General features: G+C 54.3%; 2 protein-coding genes across 5 annotated transcripts in view; one reads left to right on the top strand and one right to left on the bottom strand.

The window, feature by feature from the left end:
- Positions 1-12970, bottom strand: part of FANCD2 (FA complementation group D2) — a 65544-nt gene extending 52574 nt beyond the window's left edge. For 2 of the 4 annotated variants that reach the window (XM_055134799.1, XM_055134801.1), the window contains exons 1-8: positions 12820-12969; positions 10061-10158; positions 8075-8209; positions 6269-6336; positions 5569-5672; positions 4944-5004; positions 3005-3057; positions 1090-1168 (exon numbers count right to left, since the gene is read on the bottom strand). In XM_055134799.1, the coding sequence (XP_054990774.1) occupies positions 1090-1168; positions 3005-3057; positions 4944-5004; positions 5569-5672; positions 6269-6336; positions 8075-8209; positions 10061-10127 (567 nt within the window). In that variant the 5' untranslated portion in view covers positions 10128-10158; positions 12820-12969. Of the gene's footprint in view, positions 1-1089; positions 1169-3004; positions 3058-4943; positions 5005-5568; positions 5673-6268; positions 6337-8074; positions 8210-10060; positions 10159-12819 lie in introns of all 4 variants that reach the window. The other 2 variants (XM_055134802.1, XM_055134800.1) reach the window with 2 other exon arrangements.
- Positions 12971-12985: 15 nt separating this feature from the next.
- Positions 12986-24046, top strand: EMC3 (ER membrane protein complex subunit 3). The gene is made up of 8 exons (XM_004615984.2): positions 12986-13307; positions 16026-16083; positions 16371-16464; positions 19048-19152; positions 19652-19733; positions 21298-21377; positions 22115-22197; positions 23129-24046. Exons 1-8 carry the CDS (start codon positions 13153-13155, stop codon positions 23255-23257), a joined length of 786 nt encoding a protein of 261 aa, XP_004616041.1. The 5' UTR covers positions 12986-13152; the 3' UTR covers positions 23258-24046.
- Positions 24047-24862: the final 816 nt, after the last annotated feature.

Below are 24862 nucleotides of genomic sequence, written 5' to 3'. Positions count from 1 at the left end.
GCTGCTCCAGAGGGTGTTTCTCCATGCCCGTCATCCTTCCCCCACATCTGCCCGGACTCGGTGAGCAACGTGTCCGGGCACATTGGGGGAAAAGTGTTCCCCAAAAGGCTGGAGCAACAGTACAGCAGGCAGGGCGTTTGCCATGCACACAGCCAAATGGGGCTCAAGCCCCGGCACCCCATAGGGTCCCCGGGCCCCACTAGGAGTAATTCCTAAGTGCAGAGCCAGGAGTAACTCCGGGGCATCACCAGGTGTGGCCCCCAAACAAAAACAAAACATATACATGGAATCCAAAATTTGCAGACTAGTAGGATGGTTTAGAATCTCATCTCAAAATTTTGACTATTAGTTTTAACTGACAAAGTATCAACCAATTCTAGACATAACGAAAACTAATAAAACATTTCAAAATATTTAACATATTAGTATCATTTCACACATGATTTGCAAGAGGGGAGAGTACCCAAGCAATAAAGAGGCCTGGAGTAACTGGCAGTGGTCAGTGTTAGGGCGCGAGGAAGAGGTGCTGAGGTTGCCCAGCCCCGAGCTCCCTGGGGCTGCACCCAGCTCTGCTCACATGTAGGATTGGGACAGAACCAGGGCTGGCCACATGGAAAAGCAGCAACTTAACCCTTGGACTTTCTCTCTGGTCCCTTTGTGGAGAAAACTGAAAGGGTAAAATAGCATGAGTTTCAAATTCCGAATGACTGTAAGTAATGCAGAAAGAGACACTATTCTCTTCGCTCACATGAGAAATGTAACGAAAGGAAAGACTGAATGGAGGCCATCAGAGGGGAAGCAGGAGGGGGCGGAGAAGCAGAAATGGAGCAGGGGACCTGCAACAAGGTCCTGGGAGGGGAGCCTGAGGTGGAGTAGAGGCCATCCAGGATGTTAAAACGTACTCCTCAGACTTACAAAGGACTAGAAGCTGATATTTCCTCAATTAAAAAAAAAAAGGGAAAATAAATTGATTGAAAACTGTGAGTTGCTTGTTTGGAGGGAAAAAATGAGAAAGACCCTGCCAACTCCAAATCAGCGTGGTGAGCTGAGGAAGAGTCGGAACCCAAGAAGGAGAAGCCCCTCACTTACCTGGGGGTCCACGACTTGGTCAAGCCACTTGAGCTGGCTGATGATGAGCCGCGGCATGCTGATGCCGTCGCTGCTTCTGCTGAAGAGGCAGGAGAGAAGCCTCAGGCCGCGGGCAGGGACACAGCGCTGCACACGCTGCCGTCATCCTGTCCCGCTGCCGCCATCCTGTCCCGAAGCCTGCGGCTTCTGCCCAACAGTGCAGAAACCCCAACGACGCTTGTGACGTGGAGAAGAGACACTAAACTCTCTCCACAGGGGAGGTTTACAAAGAGACAAGCACCTGTGCAGAGCCTTTATTTCCCTAACTGCTGGCAGGGCTTACTACTCCTGGCCGGGACGCCAGCGCCGCGCCCGCCGCACTGGATGGCGTCTCTGTGTAATGCAAGAACGCCGGGAATTACCACACGAGTAGAGGGTGCTTCATGGGGGCGCTGGGAGTTACAGGGCTACTGACGGAGCTGCAGGCACACCGTGGACCAACGCCCACCCCCTCACCAGTGTCCACTTCCTCCACCCCTCCCCGATGGCGGACCTTTCCTCCTTCTGGGGCACTGTGGTTTACAACAGTTACTAGCACTGTCCCCCTTTCCTTCTCCAGAGCGGTCCCTTCCCGCCAGAGTCCCCGCCCTAGCCCAGCGCCCAGGACACAGGAGTCTGACTGAAGACCAGCTCATATGTAAGCAGAGTATTCTGTCACAACTGTGGGCCGAGGGCTACTCCTGGAGCACTGGCAGCAGTGCCTGGGAGACAATCTGGCGCTGGGGATGGACCCTGGGCCTCCCACATACAAAGCACGAGCCCCCTTGGGCCGGAGCGATAGCACAGCGGGGAGGGCGTTTGCCCTGCACGCGGCCGACCCGGGTTCAATCCTCGGCATCCTATGTGGTCCCCCAAGCACTGCCAGGAGTAATTCCTGAATGAAAAGCCAGGAGTAACCCCTGTGCATCACTGGGTGTGACCCAAAAAGAAAAGAAAAAAAAAAAGCACGAGCCCCAGTCCTAGGGGCAGCCCCGAAGCCCCTAAGTTTACACCTGAACCAAGCACAAACGAAGGCGGGGGGAGCCTAGGTCAGGAGAGAATCTGCCTCAGCGCTGTGAGACTCTGGCGCTGTACCCCCACCCCACCCCCACGCGCCAAAGTACAAACACCAAGCAGCAGGCCCGAGGAGCTGCTCAGAGCCGGCGCCTGTCCTGCCAAGTGGGAGGCATGGGACTGAGCCCGAGCGTCACCGGGAACGATCCAGGAGCAAGTGTCAAGCACAGTCCCTAAGCACCACTAGGTGTGGTCAAAAACGTAAAATGAAATTCAAAAAAATTTTCAAATCATCAAGCTGGAGCAGTGACGCAGAGGGAAGGGCACTTGCCGGAGGCCAACAGGGCTTGACCCCAGCACCACACGGCTTCCCCAAGCCCACCAGGAGTGACCCCTGAGTGCAGAGCCAAGAGTTACCCTGAGCACCACCAGGTGTGGCCCCCCAAAAAATAACAACCACCCAACAAAAAACCCCAAAATGAAACATTAACAAAACCCAATGATACGCTGAGCATAGCTGACCCCAGCCCACTGACCCCCTTGGAGACGATCGCCGAGTCCCAGTCCTTTCAGAGTGTGCGGTGATGGGGCTGGGGAGATAATACAGCAGGGAAGGTGCTTGCCTTGCGATCTCCAGCACCCCAGATGGTCTCCGGGAGTGACCCCTGAGCACAGAGCCAATAGTAAGCCCTGAGCACCGTACAGTGTGGCAAGAAAAAGGCGGAGGGAGGAAAGGAGGAAATATAATCATCGTAAACAGATGGAATTTCAAGGAAAAGCAACAGTAAAAATTCACTTCATAATCTTGCATTGCTCTCTACAGACTCTTCCAGAGAGAAGCAGCACCACCGGGAGCTGAGGAATTCACAGGAGCTAAACTTACCTTTGGAAAAAAAATTCTGGCAACTGTTCTAATAAGGTTTTGACAATGGCAGGCTAAAAAAGAACATACAGGCAGTTAGGTGATGGATTTGAAACGTACGAAAGAAATATACAATCGACCATAATTGTACTGAAATTTTTTTGCAATGTCAGGGACTGAAGCCGGGTCTCATGAACTCGATGCTTGCACTGACCCACCTTCCCAGAGCACATCAGTGATTTTCTGTTTGTTTGTTTGTTTTGGGGGTCACACCCGGCAATGCACAGGGATTACTCCTGGCTCTGCACTCAGGAATTATCCCTGGCGGTGCTCAAGGGACCATATGGGACGCTGGGATTCGAACCCAGGTTTGCATGCAAGGCAAACGCCCTCCCCGCTGTGCTATTGCTCCAGCCCCAAGTGATTTTCAGACTAACAACAAAGGTGACCCCTGGGGTACCAGCCAGTGTGCTGCCCCCTATCCCGACCAGAAGAGGTCTCAGTTAAAAATAAAATTTGATTTTTTCCTCCCAGGAGTGGAGGTGGTTTCAAACCCAGAAGTCCCCTCGGGCTCGGGGTTGCTCCCAGCGGAGGCTGGGGACTGAATCAAGGTCAGCCACATGCAAAGAAGTGCCTGAATCCCTGGACATTCCAGCCCAGGAAGAAATTTCTTTTCAACTAAACAAAGCTTAGACTTAAGCTAAAAAATTGCATTTAAAATTTCAAATAAGGGCTGGAGCAATAGTACAGCGGGTAAGGCATTTGCCTTGCACATGGCCAACCCAGGTTAGATTCCCAGCATCCCATGTGGTCCTCTGAGCACTGCCAGGGGTGACTCCTGAGTGCAGAGCCAGGACTGACCCCTGTGTTAAGGGGGTAATGTGTAAGAGAGAATGAATTAAGAAAAATGTTGGATGGAGCAGTAAAGAAATTTTTCATTTTGTCTGTTAATTTGAAAGATCTGGAAACAGCACCAATGAATGTATTATCTCCTCAGTAACTGAGAAAGATCAAATACGGTGAAGAGAAAATACAGAGAATAAGGCATCCGCTTGGCAAGCAGCTGACCCAGTTCAATCCCTGGCATTGCAGATGGTGCCCTGAGCACAGCCGTGCATGCACTCCAACAGCTAACAAGAAAATTCAAAACGCTACAAAGTGACACTACTGTAACCACGGCAGAGATAACCAAGGTGCTAAAAATGCAATCAGACACAGAAGTGAATCCCGAAGGCAGCAGCTCGCCGGAGATCTCTCCAGACAGACCCGCACTGAGCCAATCCCACCGGGGCACCTCAGATGCAGCGGGTGTCCCTCTCCGCCAGCTCCGGATGAAAACACGATGGCCACGAGCTTCCAGAAGCAAAACCCAGGTACGTGGGTTCCAGAACTAAGACCCCAGGCCACATGGCGGAGATGATGAACAGTCCTTCCCATCTCCCCAGCCCCGCTTGGGGTCCTGGCTGTCACACCCACGAACTGTCTCTGTGCGCCATCTCAGCGCATCAACGGCCTTGATCCAGAGACTCCCAAATGAATCTCAAAATGGATTAGCTCCCTACAGAGATGTCTCCGGACCTCAACCACTTACAAGTTTAGAATTCCAGAAGCGAGCATCCCCTTTTGCAGCTGTGTAATCTCTCATGACAAGCAATAGTAAATAAACTACCTAGCATCAGCCCCTGGCAGGCAGGCTTGAATGCGGGTAGGAAGGTGTAATGGTGGTGGGATTGATGTTGAAATATGGAATGTAATCAATTGATGTGAACCAACTTATAAAAATTGAGAAAAATTAAAAAATTATCAGCTCAGGTTCAAAGGTGGACACCACTCTACCAGATGTGCATCAGAAACATACCAAGTCTCCCAATAACCCACAGCACCTCTGCCCCAGTAACTTAGCCCTGAGCACAGGCCTGTCCCAAAGCATCGTCATTGAATAGTCCCAGAAAAGTCTCACCTGTAATATGTCAATCCCCAGCAGCAATTTGATGAGGCTCTTACAGAAAGAACTGTCCCCGCTGTGAAAGACAGAAATCAATCAACTCTGCTCTCTCCTTGTTTGACTATTACCCTTGCACATAGTAAGTGCTTCCAGGACGGAACCCAGGGACACCCCCCCCCCACCCCAGGCATGTGCTACTCTGTGTCGGCCACTAGTCCTAAGACAGACTCCCTCCGAAGAAACGATGCTCTTGGATGCGGAGCACGAAACAGGGAAGACAGCTCAAGAGAAAGAGCTGCAATCCCACCAACAGAGGCATGCCACAGTTGAGAAAATGATGTGATTCCCAGACTCCTAAGCACAAACTTAATGATTGAAAGATCAGGTTAAAATTCTACAGAGGGCCAGAATCAAAGGCAGCGGGGAGGGCATTTGCCTTGCCTGCGGCCGACCTGAGTTCAATCCCTTATACCCCGTATGGTCCCCTTAGCCCACCAGGAATGATCTCTGAGCACCTCTGGATGTGACCCCAGAACCCAAACAATACATAAAATCCTGCAGCACAGAAAGCTACAAAAAGTGCAATTCCCAGCAACTGGACTGGCCCTGCCCCTGTGGTTAGGCTGCAGACATAACATACCTGGTTCCTTCATCCTGCAGCAGCTCACAGGACAAGAGGCAGTTCCTGAAGGCTTCTCGGTTCTGAATGTAAGACTCCAGGCCGCTGACAAATTCTTCTATTATCTTGTTGATATTAAAAAACAAAAGAATGAGTAAGATTCCTAGTTTAACAGTTGCAGTGGATTAGCTACAGCCCCGGAAGCCGACCTCCACTAACCAACTGCCGCCACGCTTCAGGCAGAGCCTCACGCATGAGTGAACATATTATTGGACCATATGGCCGCAACACATCAACGTAAAGGGAAACATTTTATATATATATATTTATATATATATATATATACAAAAACGGCGAGCCTTAGTTTTTTACATACATATATACACACCTCTCGGAGAGCCTGGCAAGCTACCCAGAGAATTCCGCCCGCACAGAATAGCCTGGCAAGCTCCCCGTGGCGTATTCGATATGCCAAATACAGTAGCAATAACAGACCTCATTCCCCTGACCCTGAAAAGAGCCTCTAGTCATTGGGAAAAATGAGTAAGAAGAGACTGCTAAAATCTCAGGGCTGGGACGAATGGAGACGTTACTGGCGCCGCTTGAGTAAACTGATGAACAATGGAATGACAGTGATATAGTGATATTCAAAGTCACCCAACCTTCCAAACCCCCAATTCCAGAGTAATGCTGGTAAAAGTAACAGGAGAAAAATACGTACTTGGGGGTAAGAAGGATGTTTCTTCAGAGTCTGAACAAGTTTCTTTTGAAATAATATTTGATCCACAGCTATGAAGAGAGATGAAAAGTTGTACACTGGCATCTTTAACATCTCCTACCAGTTTCCCCTCCCCTAAAAGACCAAGTTTCCTGTCTCATACAGCCAATAGAGATACTGTGAGGCTAATATAGTCAATATTTTTCTTTTTTTTATTTTTTTATTACAGCGGAATAGAACTGAGAGTCCAGAAGTAATCGATACATACAGGATTTCTCACAAGGTCTGTTTCAAACTGGTGGGTATTTGCATGAAAAAATGAAATCTGTTTCTCTGGACCAGTACCAATTTTGTCACTGTAGCTATGCAGTGAGTTTTTATATTGGAGACTGTTCTTTTTCAAAGTCATTTTATTGGGGTGCCTTAAAATTTTAAAGTTTACCCACTGCTTGCTAAGAAGGCTAGGAGGGAGGAAAGCAGGGAAGGTTAGAATTTTAGTGAAACCATAGTGAGGGCAAAAATGGTATCCAGTGGGTAGGATGTTTGCCTTGCACGCAGTCAATCTGGGTTCATTCCCCGGTACCCTATGCGGTTCCTCTGAGCCCACCAGGAGTGATTCCTGAGCAGAGCCAGGAATAAGCACTGAGCATTGCCAGGTGTAGCCCAAAAAAAGACGACAAAACGCATTTTGGGAATTTGTAGTTCACTCTGAGTAGTAACCTCTTCCTAATGTCTTCTAATCCATAATTTCAAATAATTGTTGAAACTAAAGAAAATCTAAATACACGGAAAGACATCTGCACTATGGGTCAGGACTAGTCCTTTAAACCCAGTTACATATGAGCATGGGCTGTAAGCCATCAGTCCACTGAGATGTCTTAGTTAAGAGGGAAGAGGGGGCGCTCTAGGGGAGACAATCCTAAAGCCCCCAAGTTAATATGGGCCCAGAGTGGGAAGAGGGACTGCCCCACAATGGTTGATTTCTTGAGTTTGGCAGTCGAGAGATAACCCACTGAAGGTAATAATGCACGCCAAATCTTTAAATCCACAGCAAAACAAGTAAATTTTATAGTGGATGGCTAAATGTTATTTTAAAAATATAAATAAGGCACGCCAGGAGCAGAAACATGTTTGACCCTGGCTGGATCCCAGGCATCACATATGGTCCACTGAGCACTGTCAGGAGTGAACCCTGAGCACAGGACTAGCAGTAAGCCCTGAGCACAGCCAGGTATAACCCCAAAATTAAATTAGATGTGTCATAACCTGGGCAGAAATGACTAAATATACCCTAAAAACAGGGTCTTACGTGGCTTTCCAACTATTTCCTTCAAATTGTTAATTACCTCATCCAAATGTAAACTACTAGAAAACACTTTTTAAAATACCAATGTCACTTTCTTAAAGAATTAAAAATAATGGGGCTGGAGCACAGCGGGTAGGGCGTTTGCCTTGCACGCGGCTGACCCGGGTTCTAATCCCAGCATCCCATATGGTCTCCTGAGCACCGCCAGGGGTAATTCCTGAGTGAAGAGCCAGGAATAACCCCTGTGCATCGTCGGGTGTGACCCAAAAACCAAAAAAAAAAAAAAAAAAAGAATTAAAAATAAGAGAGAAGGCATTAGAAGCATTTAGCCAAAAGCATTTAGTCCTATCCAGAAACGTTAATACCCTCTAAAAGAGCAATTTCATTTTTATCCTTTCTTGGGGAGCAATAGATGACCTGTTAGTCTCCACCTACTCTTTTAAACCCCTAACTTCTAAGACACTTGACTATGCCCAGAGAAAGGATTTAGATAAAAATATTACCAAGCTGATTCTGACTCTCCCCTGTCTTAAGAATTAATCCTGAGGCCTTAAGAAGATTTACAAAGACATTGTCATTTTCTTCATTTTGAGCACGAGGTTTCTCTGTGGTTTGGGGCAGTGGTTGACTCGCGGCATCTAAAAGCAGACATTTTATGTGATAAATAGCAAAGCAAAGATTAAAATGTAAATTCTAGAGTAATATGGGTTCCTGAAATATTACACTGGAATCGATACCGTAACGAAGTCACTCTAACATGGTCAAATACTGGGGCTTCCTAACAAACAACCCACAAACATTTGCCATTTGGAGAATTCAAAACGTGCCGTTTCTGGGCCAGGGAGCCGGCTCCCTGCAGGAAAGCTCCCGTGCACGCTCTGCATGCAGGAGGGAGGCCGAATTCCAATCCTAGGCATCACCTAGTCCATCAAGCACCAACAAGGAGCCAAAACCCAAATGAAAACAAACCAACAGTGACACTTCCAATGAGAAACAAACAAAAACAAATGAGACGGAATTACAGAACAGTGGGTAAGGCGCCTGCCTTACGAACCGCATATGGTCTCCTGAGCACTCCCAGGAGTACTCCCTAAGCACTGGCAGGTGAAGCCCCGATCACTGGGTCTGAAAACGAAGCATGAAGTTGTTTCCTACCCCCATTTTAATGTGTTGGAGTTTCTCAAGCTGTCGCCTGCTGACCCTGGACATGGAAGCTCATTAGTGCCCACTCAAGGGGCTGGGGTGCGAGTCTCAGCAACACAAGGCGGAGCCCCACTTCCCCAGCAACACAGCTGGAGCCGCCTTTGGGCATCACTGCGTGGGGCCCACAAACTAAGTAATAATAATGTAATTAGTTAAGCAGGGGTTACAGATTGTTTTAAGTTTCAGAATGTTCTGAAACTTGGGTTTGGCATGGACATTTTTAATCACCCTCGAAGCTCTTCCAGAAAGTCAAGCACACAGGTGAGGAGCGTCGTAATGGAACACCCTGTGCACAAAATCCCACCACTGCCACTGTCTGTGGTGCCTCAAACTGAAGCCCATCATGGGCTCCTGAGGGGAGTCTCGGCTTCTGGGGATCACGGCCCTCTGCTGGGGGAAGAGCGCAGAAGCACTGCACAGAGAAAATAATTATTTTTTGTTCTGAGGCCATACCCAGCTGCTCAGGAGTCACTCCTGGCAATGCACAAGCCCCTACGGGCGTGGGGACTGGAACCAGCAGCCCCGCAGGGATACTGCTCCAGGCCACGCTGCGCATAGGACAACTAGATAACAACGAGGAAAGGCAGTAAGATCTACCAACAGCATCCATCACTTATGACCAAGAGCCAGGTGCAAATTCTAGAAGCTAGTAAGGAATACGTCTAATCCACTGGTTAGAATCGCCTGAATGGAGTTGATGATCGCAACAAATGAAGAGTCCCCACACCCTCTAGAACACTCCAGGCCTTCCTGACCACACCCTGCCATGGACAGAGTCCACCAGCTCTTCTCGGGCATACCGCGCTCACCACTACACCTTCCTTTATGCGACACTGATCGAGACTCAACTCTTCTGAGGGGAGAAGAAGCCATTAAGGCTTTGGGAAGGGTAAAGGCCTGAGCAGGAGAGAGCTGTGTCCACACTCTGCCAGAGGGAGGCCGAGCACTGCTGGGAGTGACGGCAAGCAAAGCTGGGGGCAGCCCCTAAAACCAAACACAGAGGACACCCCCAGAGAAAGGCTATATCCTGCTCCTGTGCCCAGACTCTGCATGGCTTCTAGAACTACTTCCGCTATGGAGGTGGGCACGGAGCAAGGTTCAGGGATGCCAGACTTGCCCGAAGCCACGCACGGATGTAGGGGCAGGAACTCGAAACACTCAATGCCGCCACGAGGTCCTGGGTCTTCTACCCACTAAGCCTCAATTATCCCGGAACATGAAAGGACGAACTGTACTATCTCCTACAGCACTTGTAGAAAATAAACCACCAATGACCAGATCCTTACTGGAATCCTCTTCTCTCTGGTCCTCCTGATCCTCAGAGTTTGACAACCGTCTTCTTTTGGAAACCATTTTCGTCACTCTTTTGCAGTTAAATTATTTCCTAGAGTAAAATGAGAGAACAACACTGGATGTGGTGTTGGAGTGATGTGCATAAGAAACCTCCGTAATACTGAAAACCACAGAACCAAATCAATAAAGGTTTTGTGAATTTGTTTTTTAGAGGAGAGGGAGGGGATGGGAGAGACAGTACAGCAGGGAGGGCGCCTGCCTTGCATGGACCTGATTTCTACCCTCGGCAACCTTTATGCTCCTTCAAGTCCACAGGAGTGATCCCTGAGAATAGCCAGGCATGCCTCGATTTAAAAACACACACACACACACACACACACACACACACACACACACACACACACACACCGGAGAGAGAGAGAACAGAAGTTAACCTCTAGAAGTTAAAGAAATTGAGAAGCTGAAGTGGTTAATTCAGAGAAACCAGAAAACCTCAACTCTGTATGCATGCAGGCCACAGACACACCTAGGGGATGTTGGACCTGCATAAAGCAGACGTCACAATAAACAGGGGTCCGGGGACTGGAGCGATAGCACAGCGGGTAGGGTGTTTGCCTTGCACGTGGCTGACCCGGGTTCGATTCCCAGCATCCCATAGGGTCCCCTGAGCACCGCCAGGAGTAATTCCTGAGTGCAGAGCCAGGAGTAACCCCTGAGCATCACCGGGTGTGACCCCCCAAAAAATAAAATAAAATAACAGGGGTCCAGGACACTGGCCTTCCCAGTGTGTCCATATGTTCTGTGCTTTTTTTTGTTTGTTTGTTTGTTTTTTTTGTTTTTGGGTCACACCCGGCGATGCACAGGGGTTACTCCTGGCTCTTCACTCAGGAATTACCCCTGGCGGTGCTCAGGGGACCATATGGGATGCTGGGATTAGAACCGGGGTCGGCCGCGTGCAAGGCAAACGCCCTACCCGCTGTGCTATCGCTCCAGCCCCTGTTCTGTGCTTTTTTGATCACACCCAGTGGTGCTCAGATCTGACGCCTGGCGGGCTCAGGGGACCTTAAGTGGTGCCACAGATGAGCCTGCCAGGCTCTCTGACCCTGTGCCTAAGTTTCTTTTTGCTTTGTGGTCACACCTGATGATGCTCAGAACTCCCAGCTCTGTACTAAGGAAACACGTCTTGGGTGACTGTATGTGATGACAGGGATTGAACCCAGCTTAGCTGTGTGCCAGGCAGGCGTCCCACCCTCTGTAGTACCTCTCCAGCCCCGCTAATTTCACTTCCGCTGCTCCGTGTGTGTGAGAGCACGAGATCTAAAGAAGCAGGAGTTAGTGTGACACTGGGAGTGAATGCGAGCCATGACAACAGCCTTGCTTACTGTCGGGAAGCTTCAACTGGAGGTTGCCCAGAGGTGAGGGAAGGGCGGCAGTGGGGCGGCATCCGCAATCTGGCTTGGGGACAGCAATTCTCACCATTAATTTTAACACTCAGGGCAGCAGGATGGTCCAGTGGGGAGGGCCCTTGCCTTGAATGTGGCTGGCCTGGGTTCAATCCCAGCATCCCATACAGCACTGGGATGTGCCACCAGGAGTGATTCCCCAGCCCAGAGCCAGGAGGAAGTGCCGAGCACCGCTGAGGATTACCCAAAAGCCGAAATAAGAAATTAAAACGCAGTGACCACAGGGGCCAGCGATAGAACAGCGGGGAGGGCACTTGTCTGGCACACTGCCGACCCGGGTCCCATCCGCAGCACCCCATCTGACCCCCAAGCACTGCAGGGACTGACCCCTGAGCACAGAGCCGGGAGTAACCTCCAAACACCACAGGGTGTAGCCTCCCTCCTCCCCCCAGTGCAGAATCCGCAAAGCACAATCCAGTCTCATAAAACAAAGCCTAGACCTTCACTCCATGTTCTCAGGGGCCGTCTACACCTAGCTGCCTCCGGCCGGCACGCTTCTCTCGGCGAAAGGTGAAAAAATCCTCCCTTTGACTCAAACCTCCCCTCCCCCCCTACAGCCTTTTAAAGCTCGGGGAGGGAATCCAGTGTGCCAGGGGGCGGTGCTGGCTGCTGGCCACCCCCACGCAGGGGACACTGCGCTGACCACAGGGAATCAGGGAATCTCCAGCGCCTGCACGGGGTTGCTGAGCCAAAATGGCAGGAGCTGCAGGGAGGAAGCTGAGGTTGCAGGGGAGAGGGGCGCGCTGCACGCATCCCCCCGCAGACGCCCGCCCGCGGAGGGTCTCACCGGGGGTCAGAGGCTGCGGCGGGCGGGAGACACGGGAAGGGGTCGCGCGGTGAGGCGGGCGGGCGGGCAGGACCCTCCAGCTCCCGGTCCAAGTCCTGTGCCCCCAGGGCTTTGCCTCGGGCCCTGGACCGCCCCCTGCGACACTGGTCTCCTAGGAAACATGGCAGCCCCCGCCGAGCACTGCACCTGCGCAGGCCTTCTAGAACCTTCTCTCACCGCAGAACCCCCCCCCCCCAACCCCCCGCCCCCCGCCGCGGACGCAAAGCGGTTTCCAGCCTTTTCTCGGCGCGGCTCCGGGGCCGGCGGGGGAGGGCCCGGGGCGCTTTTCCTGCCGTTTTTTCCTGTGGGGGGGAGGGGGCAGCTCGGGGACACCCCCGCGGTGCTGCCCGCCGCCCGCGCCTGCAGCCGCCGGGGCCCTGCGGGGGGCTGCGACGCCGGGGCCGGCACCTCCCCCGCCCCCCGCCCCGCCGCCGCCCGCCCCCCGCCGCCCGCCGGGACGTACCTGCGCGACCGCCGGCGCCGGGAGCCCGCGGAAGGCCGCACGCGCCGCCGCCCTCAGCCCCGCGGCTCCGCAGCCCGCGCGCGCCGTCGCCGCCCCGCGACCTCGACTTTCCCGCCCTGGCGCCGCCCCCTGACGCGGCCGCCGCGCGCGCCGTGACGTCAGAGCCGCGCGCCGGAAGTGAGTGGCCGCGCGGCCGGCGGGGAGCGGAGAGCCGAGCGTCGCCCGCCACCAGCCGCACCCGGGGCCCGGCCCGGCCCGGCCGCCGACGGCCCTGAGCAGCGCCCCGAGCCGCGGACAGAGGAGCCGGGAGCGGCCGCCGACGCCGCGGGGGAGATGGCGGGGCCCGAGCTGCTGCTCGACTCCAACATCCGCCTCTGGGTGGTCCTGCCCATCGTCATCATCACCTTCTTCGTGGGCATGATCCGCCACTACGTGTCCATCCTGCTGCAGAGCGACAAGAAGCTCACCCAGGAGCAGGTCTCGGACAGGTCAGCGCCCGCCCCCGCCGGCCCCCCGCCCCGTGACCTTGGGCCGGCGCCCACCCTGCCCGGGCCCCGCGAGGCCGCCTCCCCGGCCTGGAGAGGGGCCGGGCCGGGGCGTTCCTCGCGCAGCCCGCCTGGGGGTCCCTTTCTTTCCGGATGAGGGCAGAGCGGGGCTCGGGGGCCTAGGAAATGCCCCCCACTCCAGATGCTGCTGTTGATCTTGCTGGATGCCCACCCTGCGCGCCCCCCCCCCCCCCGCCGCCCGCGCCCTGCCCTTTGGCCGGGTTGCTGCATTTATTCGGGATCCGCCATATGGGGGTGGTTCCTCTTTATTTCTTAGCACGTTTCCTGTGCTAGATCCCCTAAGCGTATCGCATTTTCACTATCTGAACGTATTCTCTAGCTCGCTCTGGGGGCCTGGGTGTGTGAGGCCCTCGAGTCAATCCCCAGAATGGCAAAAATATGTCTTTTTTTTTTTCCAATAAAATTCAGAGCAAGTCTGTGTGGCGAATACGCTTGTCTCTTAGTTGGGGCCTTGGTCTCACGTGGTGACATTCAAGCTTGATCCTGGTTCTCAAGCCAGAGTCTTGCCACGGCTCCGCAGCGACCACTGGAATTACTCTGAGTTTTGGAAAGGTCAACACCAGGGCTGGAGCAATAGCACAGCAGGGAGGGCGTATGCCTTGCATGCTGCTGACCGGGGTTTGATTCCCAGCATCCCTTATGGTGCCCCAAGCACCGCCAGGAGTAATTCCTGAGTGCATGAACCAGGAGTAACCCCTGTGCATCGCCAGGTGGAACCCAAAAAGCAAAAAAAGAAAGAAAGAAAAGGTAAACACCAACCTCTCCTCGGGAAAATGTTAAATTGGTCTCCCCAAAAATGTAGGTAAAAGGCAAAGTGAGAGAAGTAGGTCATTCCGTTTGGGGATCATCTCTGTATTTTCTTAAGTGTTCTAAAGCTTAAAATCTACGTGCGGGCCGGAGTGAGAGTACAGCAGGTAGAGCGTTTGCCTTGCACGCGGCCAACTCGGATTCTATCCCTGCCATCCCATATGATTCCCCGAGCACCGCCAGGAGTAATTCCTAAGTGCAGAGTCAGGAATAACCCCTGAGCATCAGTGGGTATGACCCAGAAAGCCAAAATAAAATAATAAAAAAAAAACACCTATATGCTTGGGGCTGGATAGAATACACAGCAGGTAGGGCATTTGCCTTGCACAAAGCCGGCCTGGGTTCAATTCCCAGCATCCCATATGGTCCCTTGTGCATTTTCAGGTGTGACCCAAAAAGCAAAAAAAAAAAAAAAAACTTTATGCTTTTGGTGTTTGGTATTTGTATATTAGTGTCACAGGACTAATTTTTTTTTCCCCTTTTGATTTTTGAGCCACCCTGGCAGCCAAGGAACTACTTTTGTTGATATTATCATTATTTGATGATAATTAAATATCTTTGATTAATTATTGATTGATATGTAAAGGACTACTCTTGGCTCTGAGTTCAGGGGCTGCTCCCAGTTGTGCTCAGGGGGCCAGGTGGTGCTGGGGATCAAACCCAGGGCTCCCACATAAAAAGTACATGCTCAGGCCACTGAGTCATCTCTCTGGCCCTCCTGTGATCTTTAGTACAGTCCAGCGGTTGTTCCTGAACACGCAATGCCAGAGTGCGCCTGGTTTCTCTCTGCTGTCGGGCATCCAGTCCCGTGCTCGTTACCCTGTGGGGCTCATTCTCCTTCCTCCCACCCTCAGGCGTCAGAGTGGCATTCAGCTTCTGTCTCGTGACTGAATTGATGACAGAATAAGGAAAAGCTGGGCCTGATGTCCCAGATGTGGAGCCAGAGCAATAGTACAGCGGAGAAGGCACTTGCCTTGCACACAGCTGACCTGGGTATAATCCCAGATATCCCTGAGGGTCCCATGAGCACCACCGGGAGTGCTCCCTGAGTACAGAGCCAGGAGTAAGCCCTGAGCCCCCTGGACGTGGCTCAAAACCAAAAGAGAAAATGCCTCAATATATCTGCTTCAGAAATCTGATGAGAAATGTTGTCACTTAAAAAAAAGAAAGTGGGGCCGGAGCGATAGCACAGTGGGTAGGGTGTTTGCCTTGCACGCTGCCGACCCGGGTTCGATCCCCGGCATCCCATATGGTCCCAAGCACTGCCAGGAGTAATTCCTGAGTGCAAAGCCAGGAGTAACCCCTGAGCATCGCTGGGTATGACCCAAAAAGCCAAAATAAAAAGAAGAAGAAAAGAAAAGAAAACACACCGGGAGCAGAGCAATAACACAGCAGGTAGGGCGTTTCCCTTGCACGCTGCCGACCCGAGCTCTATCCCTGGCATCCCATAGGGTCCCCCAAGCACCACAGGAGTAATTCTTGAGTGCAGAACCAAGATAAGCCCTGAGTGTTGCTGGGTGTGACCCAAAAAGCAAAAAAAAAAAAAAAAAAAAAGACCCACTCTAGAACCCCTGGTGGTTGGGATAAGTGCTGTAATGGGGCGTGGAGGGGGGCAAATGTGCTCTGAAGCGCACAGGGACCACCCAGTTGGGTGCTCAGGCCTCCCCTGTGCGGTGCACAGTGCTGGTGCTGGCCCTCGGCGCTACTTCCCCACCCCCAGACCCTGGTCGGAGACGTTTCACCTCGGACTGTTCCCGCAGGCCGCCTGCTCTCAGCTCCTCCTTCCTAGGGCCCCGCTTTTAAAAGTCTCGTTGTCTCTGTCATATTTTCCAGTCAAGTCCTCATCCGAAGCAGAGTCCTCAGGGAAAACGGGAAATATATCCCCAAACAGGTACTGGGTGCTTGGTGCTCCGGGTGCTCCAAAGTCGCGGGCTCCTGTGCTGGGGGGTTGGGGGGTGGCCGGCACGCAGTCCGGAGCTGTGGCCGGCAGCGCTGCCCTTGCTGCCATCGCACCCCGCACGCAGTTTGTGCATGTGACTCGGCTGAGGGGCTGAGGTGTCGGGCCGCGGCCAAGTCGGCTGCTGCCGAGTGCGCCACAGCCCGTCCCAGGGCCCCTGGGGGTTGACTTGCCGGCACGCTGTCACCGTTTCCAGACTGACGGTGCTGCTTCCCTCCTAGTCTTTCTTGACCAGAAAATACTACTTCAACAACCCAGAGGATGGATTTTTCAAAAAAACCAAAAGGAAGGTGGTCCCTCCTTCTCCGATGACTGGTACGTGCGTTCCAGATGTTGGTGGTGACTGGGGGGGGCGGGGAGGGGGGCCAGAGTGGGGCCCTTGGGTTTAATGTCGCCTTGGAGATGACAGTCTCCTGGAGCCCATCTCGAGGAGCACAGTCCCTTTTTGCACGCTGCAAATACACCTTCTGGGGCCCCGTGGTATAAAGTAGACCCTTCCGAAGCTCGGGCAGGGGCAGAGCGATGGCGCAGCAGGCCGGGTGCTGCCCTGGCATGGCACTGGCCTGGGTTTGATCCACGGCACCATAGGTGGTCCCCTGAACCCCGTCAGGAGTAAGCCCGGAGGACTCCCTGGTGTGGCCCAAAAGGAAAAAGCTCAGACACTGGTGTGGTGGGGAGGGCGTGAGAGAATTGTCCTGCCACTCTGGCTTCTCCGGGCGCCATCGTTCTGCTGCTGACTCGCCTCGACTGGCTGGTCCAGCTGGTACCAGCTGCCCAAACCCCCCACGGCCACGGCCCGGCAGCGGAGTGGGAGAACTCTTGTTCTCTGTGGACTCTCCCTCCGTGTCGCCCTTTTTTTCGGGTCCAGCAACCGCACAGTGGGTCGTAGGCGTTTTTCAGTGGCTCATGTAGAAGACCCGCAACTCAGGTCGGCATGCGTAGGAAGAGGCAAAAGAAATCTGTGGCCTGCGGCGGGGATAGAGTTAGAGGGTCGCGGCCAGGAGAACAGGCTCAGGCGCAGAGTGGTCTCTCTGTGGGACTTAGAGACAGCAGAGACAGCAAGGTCGCAGCAAAGGGCCAGCCGCAATGTGAGAGAGAACTGGGCCACACAGTTGAGATGGGGGGAGAGGAAGGATGGGCGCTGGGGTCCTCGGGACAGGGAGGGGTTACACTGGTGCTGGCGGTGGAATTTGTACAAGAGCAGCCCTTATTAATAGCACTGTAAACTACAGAATCTCACTTTTATTTTTCTTTTTGGGTCACACCCGGCGATGCACAGGGGTCACTCCTGGCTCTGCACTCAGGAATTACTCCTGGCGGTGCTCAGGGAACCATATGGGATGCTGGGAATCGAACCTAAGGCAAACACCCTACCAGCTATAGACTCTCAATTTTTAAAATGAAAACATAAAGAATTAAAAGTTCTAATTTTTTTTAGAACTTGGCAGCATGCACATTAAGACAAGATGTCCTTTGTAGCACATCGTGTTGGCAAAGATTGGAAAGCTTGGCCAGGGGTTGGAGCCATAGCACAGCAGGGAGGGCGTTTGCCTTGCACGTAGCCAGCCTGGGTTTGATTCCCAGCATCCCGTATGGTCCCCCAAGCACTGCCAGGAGTGATTCCTGAGTGCAGAGCCAGGAGTAACCCCTGAGCATCGCCAGGTGTAGCCAAAAAAAAAAAAAAAAAGAAAGAAAAAAAAGCCTCGGCCAGCGTGGTGGCTGCCAGGGAAGGAGAGTCTGGTGGATTTTTCCACTTCAGTTTCTGTTGATCTGTGTGTGTGTCTGTGTCCTGTGCCAGAGATGGAACCCGGGCCTTATACCTGCAGAGCATGTGATTTGCCACTGCTGTGCATTCCTGGCCCACTTTCCATTTCAGGTATTCAAATCTCTTGGCCAAGAAAATCTAGGGCTGGAGAGATATTACAGCAGGTAAGGCACTCGCCTTGCATGCGGCCAGCCCAGGTTTGATTCCCAGCATCCCATAGGGTCCCCCAAGCACTGCCAAAAGTATTTCTTGAGTGCAGAGCCAGGACATCACCCTGAACATCACCAGGTGTGGCCCCCCCCAAAAAAAAAAAACAAAAGAAAAAAATTCTTCTAGAAGTTCATCTTACGCACACAGTCACCATATTTATCGTAGGGAAAAGTTGGAACGATCGTAGGCTCACTCAGAAGTGATAGGTACAATGTAATCCTGTACAGACAGGGGCTGGAGTGATAGCACAGCAGGTAGGGCGTTTGCCTTGCACACGGCCGACCCGGGTTCGAATCCCAGCATCCCATAGGGTCCCCTGAGCACCTCCAGGAGTGATTCCTGAGTGCATGAGCCAGGAGTGACCCCTGTGCATTGCCGGGTGTGACCCAAAAAGCAAAAAAAAAAAAAAAATCCTGTACAGAGATAGAAAATTACGCCACAGTGGAAATGCCCTCGCAGCTCGCTCCTTTCTGAAGGGGCTGGAGAGATGAGATCTGGCAGGAGGCTTTAGCCAACTCTGCTTCCATCCTCCGTGCTGCACCTGGTCCCCTGGGCCCCGTCAGGACAGGGCTCATCCGTGAGCAACAGAGAACATGTGGGCTCAGAGAGCTACGCGGATGGCATGAGCAAGGCGCTCTTTGACCCCTGGCACCACATACCCTTTCGCCCCCACACCCAGGCTCTGCTGGTGTGTCCCCAGTTTAAAAAAAAAAAAAACTAGCAGAACCAGAAATAAGCATCGCTTCTTGTGACGTGTGCGTGTGCGTTGGAAGACATAAGGCAAAGCAGGTGAATGTGTCGACACTGAGCGTGTCTGCTGAATTCTAATCCTCTCACTCTCCTGAGTCAGTTTCCGGTCAGGACGGTCAGGGGCACGGGCAGGCCCCGGGAGCCCGTTGCTGAGGTCTCTGCCTCTGTCCTAGACCCCACCATGCTCACGGACATGATGAAGGGCAACGTGACGAACGTCCTCCCCATGATCCTCATAGGCGGCTGGATCAACATGACCTTCTCGGGCTTCGTCACGAGTAAGTCACGGGCCCACACCGCCAGTCCTCGGGCCGCATCCACCCTGTAGGGTCCTCTGCTCTGCCACAGGCCACTGTTGACGTAGCTCCTGGTAGCTTCTGGGACTGACCAGCCCAGAGTCCAGGGGCCAGTGCGGCTTCTTCCCACTCCCTTTCCAGGGCCGGGAGAGCCTTCTGGTTCCGACACGGTCGTTGGGCGCAGTGGGGTTGCTTTCCCGAAATGTGACTCTTCCCCCTGGGGGCTTCCGGGACTGCAGTGCCTGCGGCTCTTCGGGCCTTAGCTGGAGGCTCCGCTCGACTCTCTGCCTCCGGCACGACAGAGACGGGGACTGTCCAGCGAACCGCAGCAGCCGACACTGGACTGTTTCATCTCAGAATCTTTTTCCAAACTCCACAGAGCACAGAACTCCCACCCCCTCGGGCAGACGATGCACATTATGCGTCACCTGTTCTCCAGAGACTCGGGCTTAAAAAGGAACTTTCCTTTTTTTCTCTGCAGCCAAGGTCCCGTTCCCGCTGACGCTCCGTTTTAAACCTATGCTACAGCAAGGGATCGAATTACTCACCTTGGATGCGTCCTGGTGAGAACACTGTCTTGGTTTTGCGTGTGAAGATAACAGCTGTGCGGCATATGCGTTTATTGTATGTGCTATGTAATGATTCAGTTAAAATAAGAAGTTCACATCAGAACTTAATCCCTAAAACTCTATTCAGTCTGAACTTCATAGACTGATGGGAACCACTGTCTTTTTTTCTTTTTTTTTTTTCCCCCCCAGTTGGTTTGGTTTGGTTTTGATTTTTGAGCCGTACTGAGGGGCTCAGGGCTTGTTTCCAGCTCTGTGCTCAGAGAGCGTTCCTGGTGGTGCTTGGGCTGTGCGGGGCAGGCACCTTGCCCTGTCTCTCTCTCTGGCCCAGGAACACTTTCACTGAGTCAGAACACAGCCAGAATCTAAGGCCGTCTAAGCCTTGTAGATGATGGGATTTCCAGTTGGCATCAGATTAAGGATTTTGGGTTTTCACTGGACCATACGGTTTTGGATTTTCTTGGTTTGGGGGCCACACCCAGGGGTGCTCAGGGCTTACTTCTGGCTCTGTGTTCAGGGCTCGCTCTAGAGGACCTTGGAGGATACCGGGGACTGAACTTGCGTGCAAGGCAGCAAACACCGTAACCCCTAGATTATTTCTCCGGCCCGCAAGGATTTGGGATTTTCTTTTTTTCACTAAAGCTTTATTTCATGTGAAGTGTGGATTGTGGCCTGTTCTATTTGGGGGTGTCTAGGGGGGACATCAGGCAGTGCTCAGGACTGACTCCTGGCCCTGAACTCAGGCATCACTCCTGGAAGGGTCGGATATGTAGTGCCAGAGATCGAACCCGGGTTGGCTGCGTGCAAGGCAGGGACGCCTCCCGCTGTGCTGACACTCCAGCCTCTACTTGAGTCTTGAGAAGGGAGAGGGGACCAAAGCGTCTCACGGATCAGGCACTTGCGCTGCACGTGGCCCTCCCAGATTCGATTCTGAGCACTACCAAGAGCGAGCCCTGAGCACAGTCGGATGTGGCCCAGATGTTCTCCCCTTTGAAGGACAAAGGGGAGAAGGACTAGGCGTGAACGTGTCCAGTCCATAAAAGCCAGCAGGCGAGGGGACTCTGGCCAGGGGAGTCTTCAGCGATGCCACATACTGTCTTGGCCCCCTGGGCCACTCACGGGGAGTAGTGGAGGGTTTGCGATGGGACGCCAGAGCCTGTCCAAACCCCAGCCACAGGGCGCTGCCCGGTGCCTGGTGTGCAGTGACTGGGCAGAGGGAGGCAGACAGGGTGGGGTGGGGAGAACAGGCGATCAGGGGGCTCTAGGGAGGGCGCAGGCTCGGGGCGCCGCTCCATCGGGCAGAGAGGCCCTGTGTGCCTGCCCTGGGCTCTCGGACACTCTCCCGGGCTGCAAAGCCTGTCATCTGTGCGGCCTCCAGACTGCAGAGCCGACGGGAGGTGGGGCCGGGGTGTCACAGCGGCTCAGGCCTCGCGGCCCACCCCTGTGGTGTGTGTGCCCCAGGTTGAGCCGGGTGCGGGTTCGGGCCGCGGAAGGGCGGGAGGCGGGCGCAAGGGAGCCCTGGCGTTTGGGAACTAACCCGCTGTCCCGCTCGCTTGGCCAGGGTGAGTTCCGCCTCCTGGTACTTCCTCAATGTCTTCGGGCTCCGGAGCATTTACTCCCTGATTCTCGGCCAGGACAACGGTGAGTACAAAGCGCATCCCCCAGGCCAAGGTGAGGGGGGCGAGGGGGCGTGCCATGTGTCAGCACCCCCAGAGTTGTCCTTCCCGCAGCTTGTTGGCTGGTCGGTGGAGCCCGGAAGATTCCGGGGTCCCCCTGGTGACCAGAGCAGCCCCTGAAGGTCACGGGGAGCGTCTAGTTCCCTGGAGCATGCGACCCTCCCGCACGGGAGCATGCCAGCAGCGAGCCCGGGACCTGGAGCTGGCCGCGAGCCTGGGGCGCCGCTGGCCGCTGGCCAGTCCTAGCCTCCGCACTCCCGGCTCCCTCCCTCCACTCTCCTGCCCTGCAGTGTCTCATCCACCAGCCGGGTGGCGCTTAGGAGCGGCCGAGGCAGCCAGAAGGGCGCTGGCGCTCCATGTCCCCGGCCATGCTCTGCTGTGTCAGCCGGAAGTTGCCCACAGCAGGCAGGGCCTGGGGCTGAGCACAGCCACAGAGTCCCCTGAGCACCCGAGAGAGAGTCCCACACACGGGGCCAGGAGTAAGCCTCACTCTACCCGCTGCCAAGTGTGGCCCCAGGCCCGAAGGGCCAGAGGGAGGCGTGGCTTCCCGTGGCTGGTCGGCCCTGGTGACCTTTCTCCTCAGGACGAAGTCACGTGCCCGTGACCCCGACCCCGTCCCCAGCATCCCCTCGGTCCGGGTCTGTGCCCGTGTGGGCCCGGGGGCTTCTCGCCCTGCACTCACGCCCGCGTCTTCTTCTCTAGCGGCCGACCAGTCCCGCATGATGCAGGAGCAGATGACGGGGGCCGCCATGGCCATGCCCGCCGACACCAACAAAGCGTTCAAGGTAGGCCGTGCCCCCGGGCGGGCCGCTCAGGGTCCCCCCGCCGGGAGTCAGGAGGGTTTCAGGGCCAGACTGAGGCTTTTACTTCCGGACCCTGATCTGGGGGCTCGGAGGAGCTGCCCTGCCCGGCGTGTCGGGGTGACAGCACGGTCAGCATCCGGGGAGTGTCTGAGAGCGAGATCCTCAGCAGTGACCTTGGCCACACCCGCAGCCACACTCGCCTCGCTCTGTTTATGGTGGGGACGGCACGTGGGGGGTAGAGCAGTGCCCACCTCGTGGGTTGGAACAACCTGATACATGTCCACAGCACACAGTGCCCAGCCAGGCACTGCTCCTACAGCAGTGACCGCCCTCCCCGCTACGAAGTGACCACCGTATCCCCCCCTGCAGAGTGACCGCCCCCACCACCACGTCCCCCTGCAGAGTGACCGCCCTCCCCACTACAAAGTGACCACCGTATCCCCCCCGCAGAGTGACCGCCGTCCCCACTACAAAGTGACCACTGTATCCCCCCTGCAGAGTGACCACCCTCCCCGCCACGTTCCCCTGAAGAATGACCACGCTCCCCACCACGTCCCCCCTGAAGAGTGACCACTTTCCCCACCACATCCCCCTGCAGTGACCACCCTCCCCGCCACGTCCCCGCTGCAGTGACCGCCCTCCCCACTACAAAGTGACCACTGTATTCCCCCCGCAGAGTGACCGCCCTCCCTGCCACGTCCCCCTGCAGAATGACCACCCTCCCCACCACGTCCCCCCTGAAGAGTGACCACTCTCCCCACCACATCCCCCTGCAAAGTGACCGCCCTCCCCACTGTGTGCCCCTGCAGAGTGACCACCCTCCCCGCTGTGTCCCCCCTGCAGAGTGACCACTGTCCCCACCGTAACCCCCTGCAGAGTGACCGCTGTCCCCATCATGTCCCTTTCCTTGCAGACAGAATGGGAAGCCCTGGAGCTGACTGACCACCAGTGGGCGCTCGATGACGTCGAGGAGGAGCTCATGGCCAGGGACCTGCACTTCGAGGGCATGTTCCGGAAGGAGCTCCCAACCTCCATCTTTTGAAGATGATCAGGCCTCGCCGCGGGAACCCGAGTAGCGCGTCCTTAACCTTGTACCTTTTTTTGAGCCGGAGCCCCCGAGAGTAGAGCGAGGGGAGTGAGCAGCCGGTCCCCTGGGTGGAACCTTGAGGCGGGCACTGGGGGCAGCTGCCTCTTCGGGGTTTCCGATTCCCTTAGAGGCCCGAGGGAGGGGGAACTACCTAGTAATGAACGTGAGACTTAGCAAAAGTTCTGTCTTGGGAAAAAGAGCAGCGTCGGCCACGGTGCCTGTCCCTGCAGTGACCCCTCTGCTCCCGGGGCCACCCCCGTCTCTTACCCGTAATGTTTTCGGTTGACAGTTTCGTAACTTCCCTGACCAGAGGCCGCACTTTCCTTCTGCAAACGCAGGGGTGTCCGGATGGGCGGAGTGAGCTCCCCGTGGGCCTCTTGAGTTCACAGAGTGACAGAAGCAGCCGCGTGTCCCAGAGCCCTGCAGATGAGCGCTCTCCCGAGCAGGGCAGCCCCTCTGTCCCCCAGAACCACGCGGTGACAGCAGGCCCCGAGACACTGCCCGCTTCTCAAGTGCCTTTGGGACCACCCAGGCTGGGCCAGCCAGTTCACTGATCTCCAAGGAAGGCAGAGAGGCGGCTGCTGAGACAGCGAACGCCACGCAGGGATCACTCTGGAGGCGCTGTGGTGGGGAGGGGGCAGGGGGCCATTCGGGCACCAAGAGCGAATGTCATTGCATGTGGAGCACTGTAATCGGCCACGGCGGCGCTCGCCTCTGCTAATTAAACCATCCTGTTTGCTCTTCTCCGCCTGTGAAGTCGCTGGCTCTGCTGGTCACTAGGGACTTTGTGCCTCAGTGCGGTGGCTAGGGCATTTGCCTTGCATGCAGCAGACCTGGCTTCAGTGCCCAGTACCCCATATGGCCCCCTGAGCACTGCCACGAATGGGTTCCTGAGTGCAGAGTCAGGAGTAAGCCCTGAGCACTGTGGGGTGTGGCAAGTAAATAAATGTTACATGAGCTTGGGGCCAAAGAGCTAATATTGCAGATGAGGCAATTATCTTGCACATAGTTAGCCTGGGCTCAGTTGCCTTGCCAGAATCTTCTATCAAGCCCTACCAGATTGATCCTGGAGCCAGGAGTAAGTCCTGAGTATTGCTGAGTTGATCCCCCCCACCATACACACATACACACACACACACACACACACACACACACACACACACACGACATGAACCACTATTCACTTCCTAATATTTAAGGACAGTATAAATAGGTGATAGATATAAACATACATAAAAACAGACAACAAAATACAGAGGCACAGAGATGGTACATAGATACATGTATACACACAGACAAGGGGATACATACATTTGTCTACGGTGATGTACAAATATATGCATATTGCATAGATATACACAGAAATCTGTAGACGGTATATCGGCACAGACAGCTACAGAGATGCTAGATAAGTGCATAGGAACACAGTAACAATGGCAAGTTGTGACAATTTAGGGTATCAGCATGTGAAGATACGTGTGCTGGCGCATAAGGATGTTTATCGCAGTGAAACTTCTAGAAAAGCTGGAAACTACATCAGCAGGAATAGGGCCCTTGACA

This window comes from Sorex araneus, chromosome 4 (assembly GCF_027595985.1).
Source record: "Sorex araneus isolate mSorAra2 chromosome 4, mSorAra2.pri, whole genome shotgun sequence".
Classification (NCBI taxonomy): domain Eukaryota; kingdom Metazoa; phylum Chordata; class Mammalia; order Eulipotyphla; family Soricidae; genus Sorex; species Sorex araneus.
Note: the sequence above shows the minus strand (reverse complement) of the source record. Positions and strands in the feature narration are given on the sequence as shown.

Excerpts from the sequence above, each read along its gene's own strand:
- EMC3 (XM_004615984.2), top strand. The coding sequence starts at position 13,153 with ATGGCGGGGCCCGAGCTGCTGCTCGACTCCAACATCCGCCTCTGGGTG. Across the intron at positions 19,153-19,651 it reads CTTCTCGGGCTTCGTCACGA|CCAAGGTCCCGTTCCCGCTG; the intron begins GTAAGTCACGGG and ends TTTTCTCTGCAG. Across the intron at positions 21,378-22,114 it reads GATTCTCGGCCAGGACAACG|CGGCCGACCAGTCCCGCATG; the intron begins GTGAGTACAAAG and ends CTTCTTCTCTAG.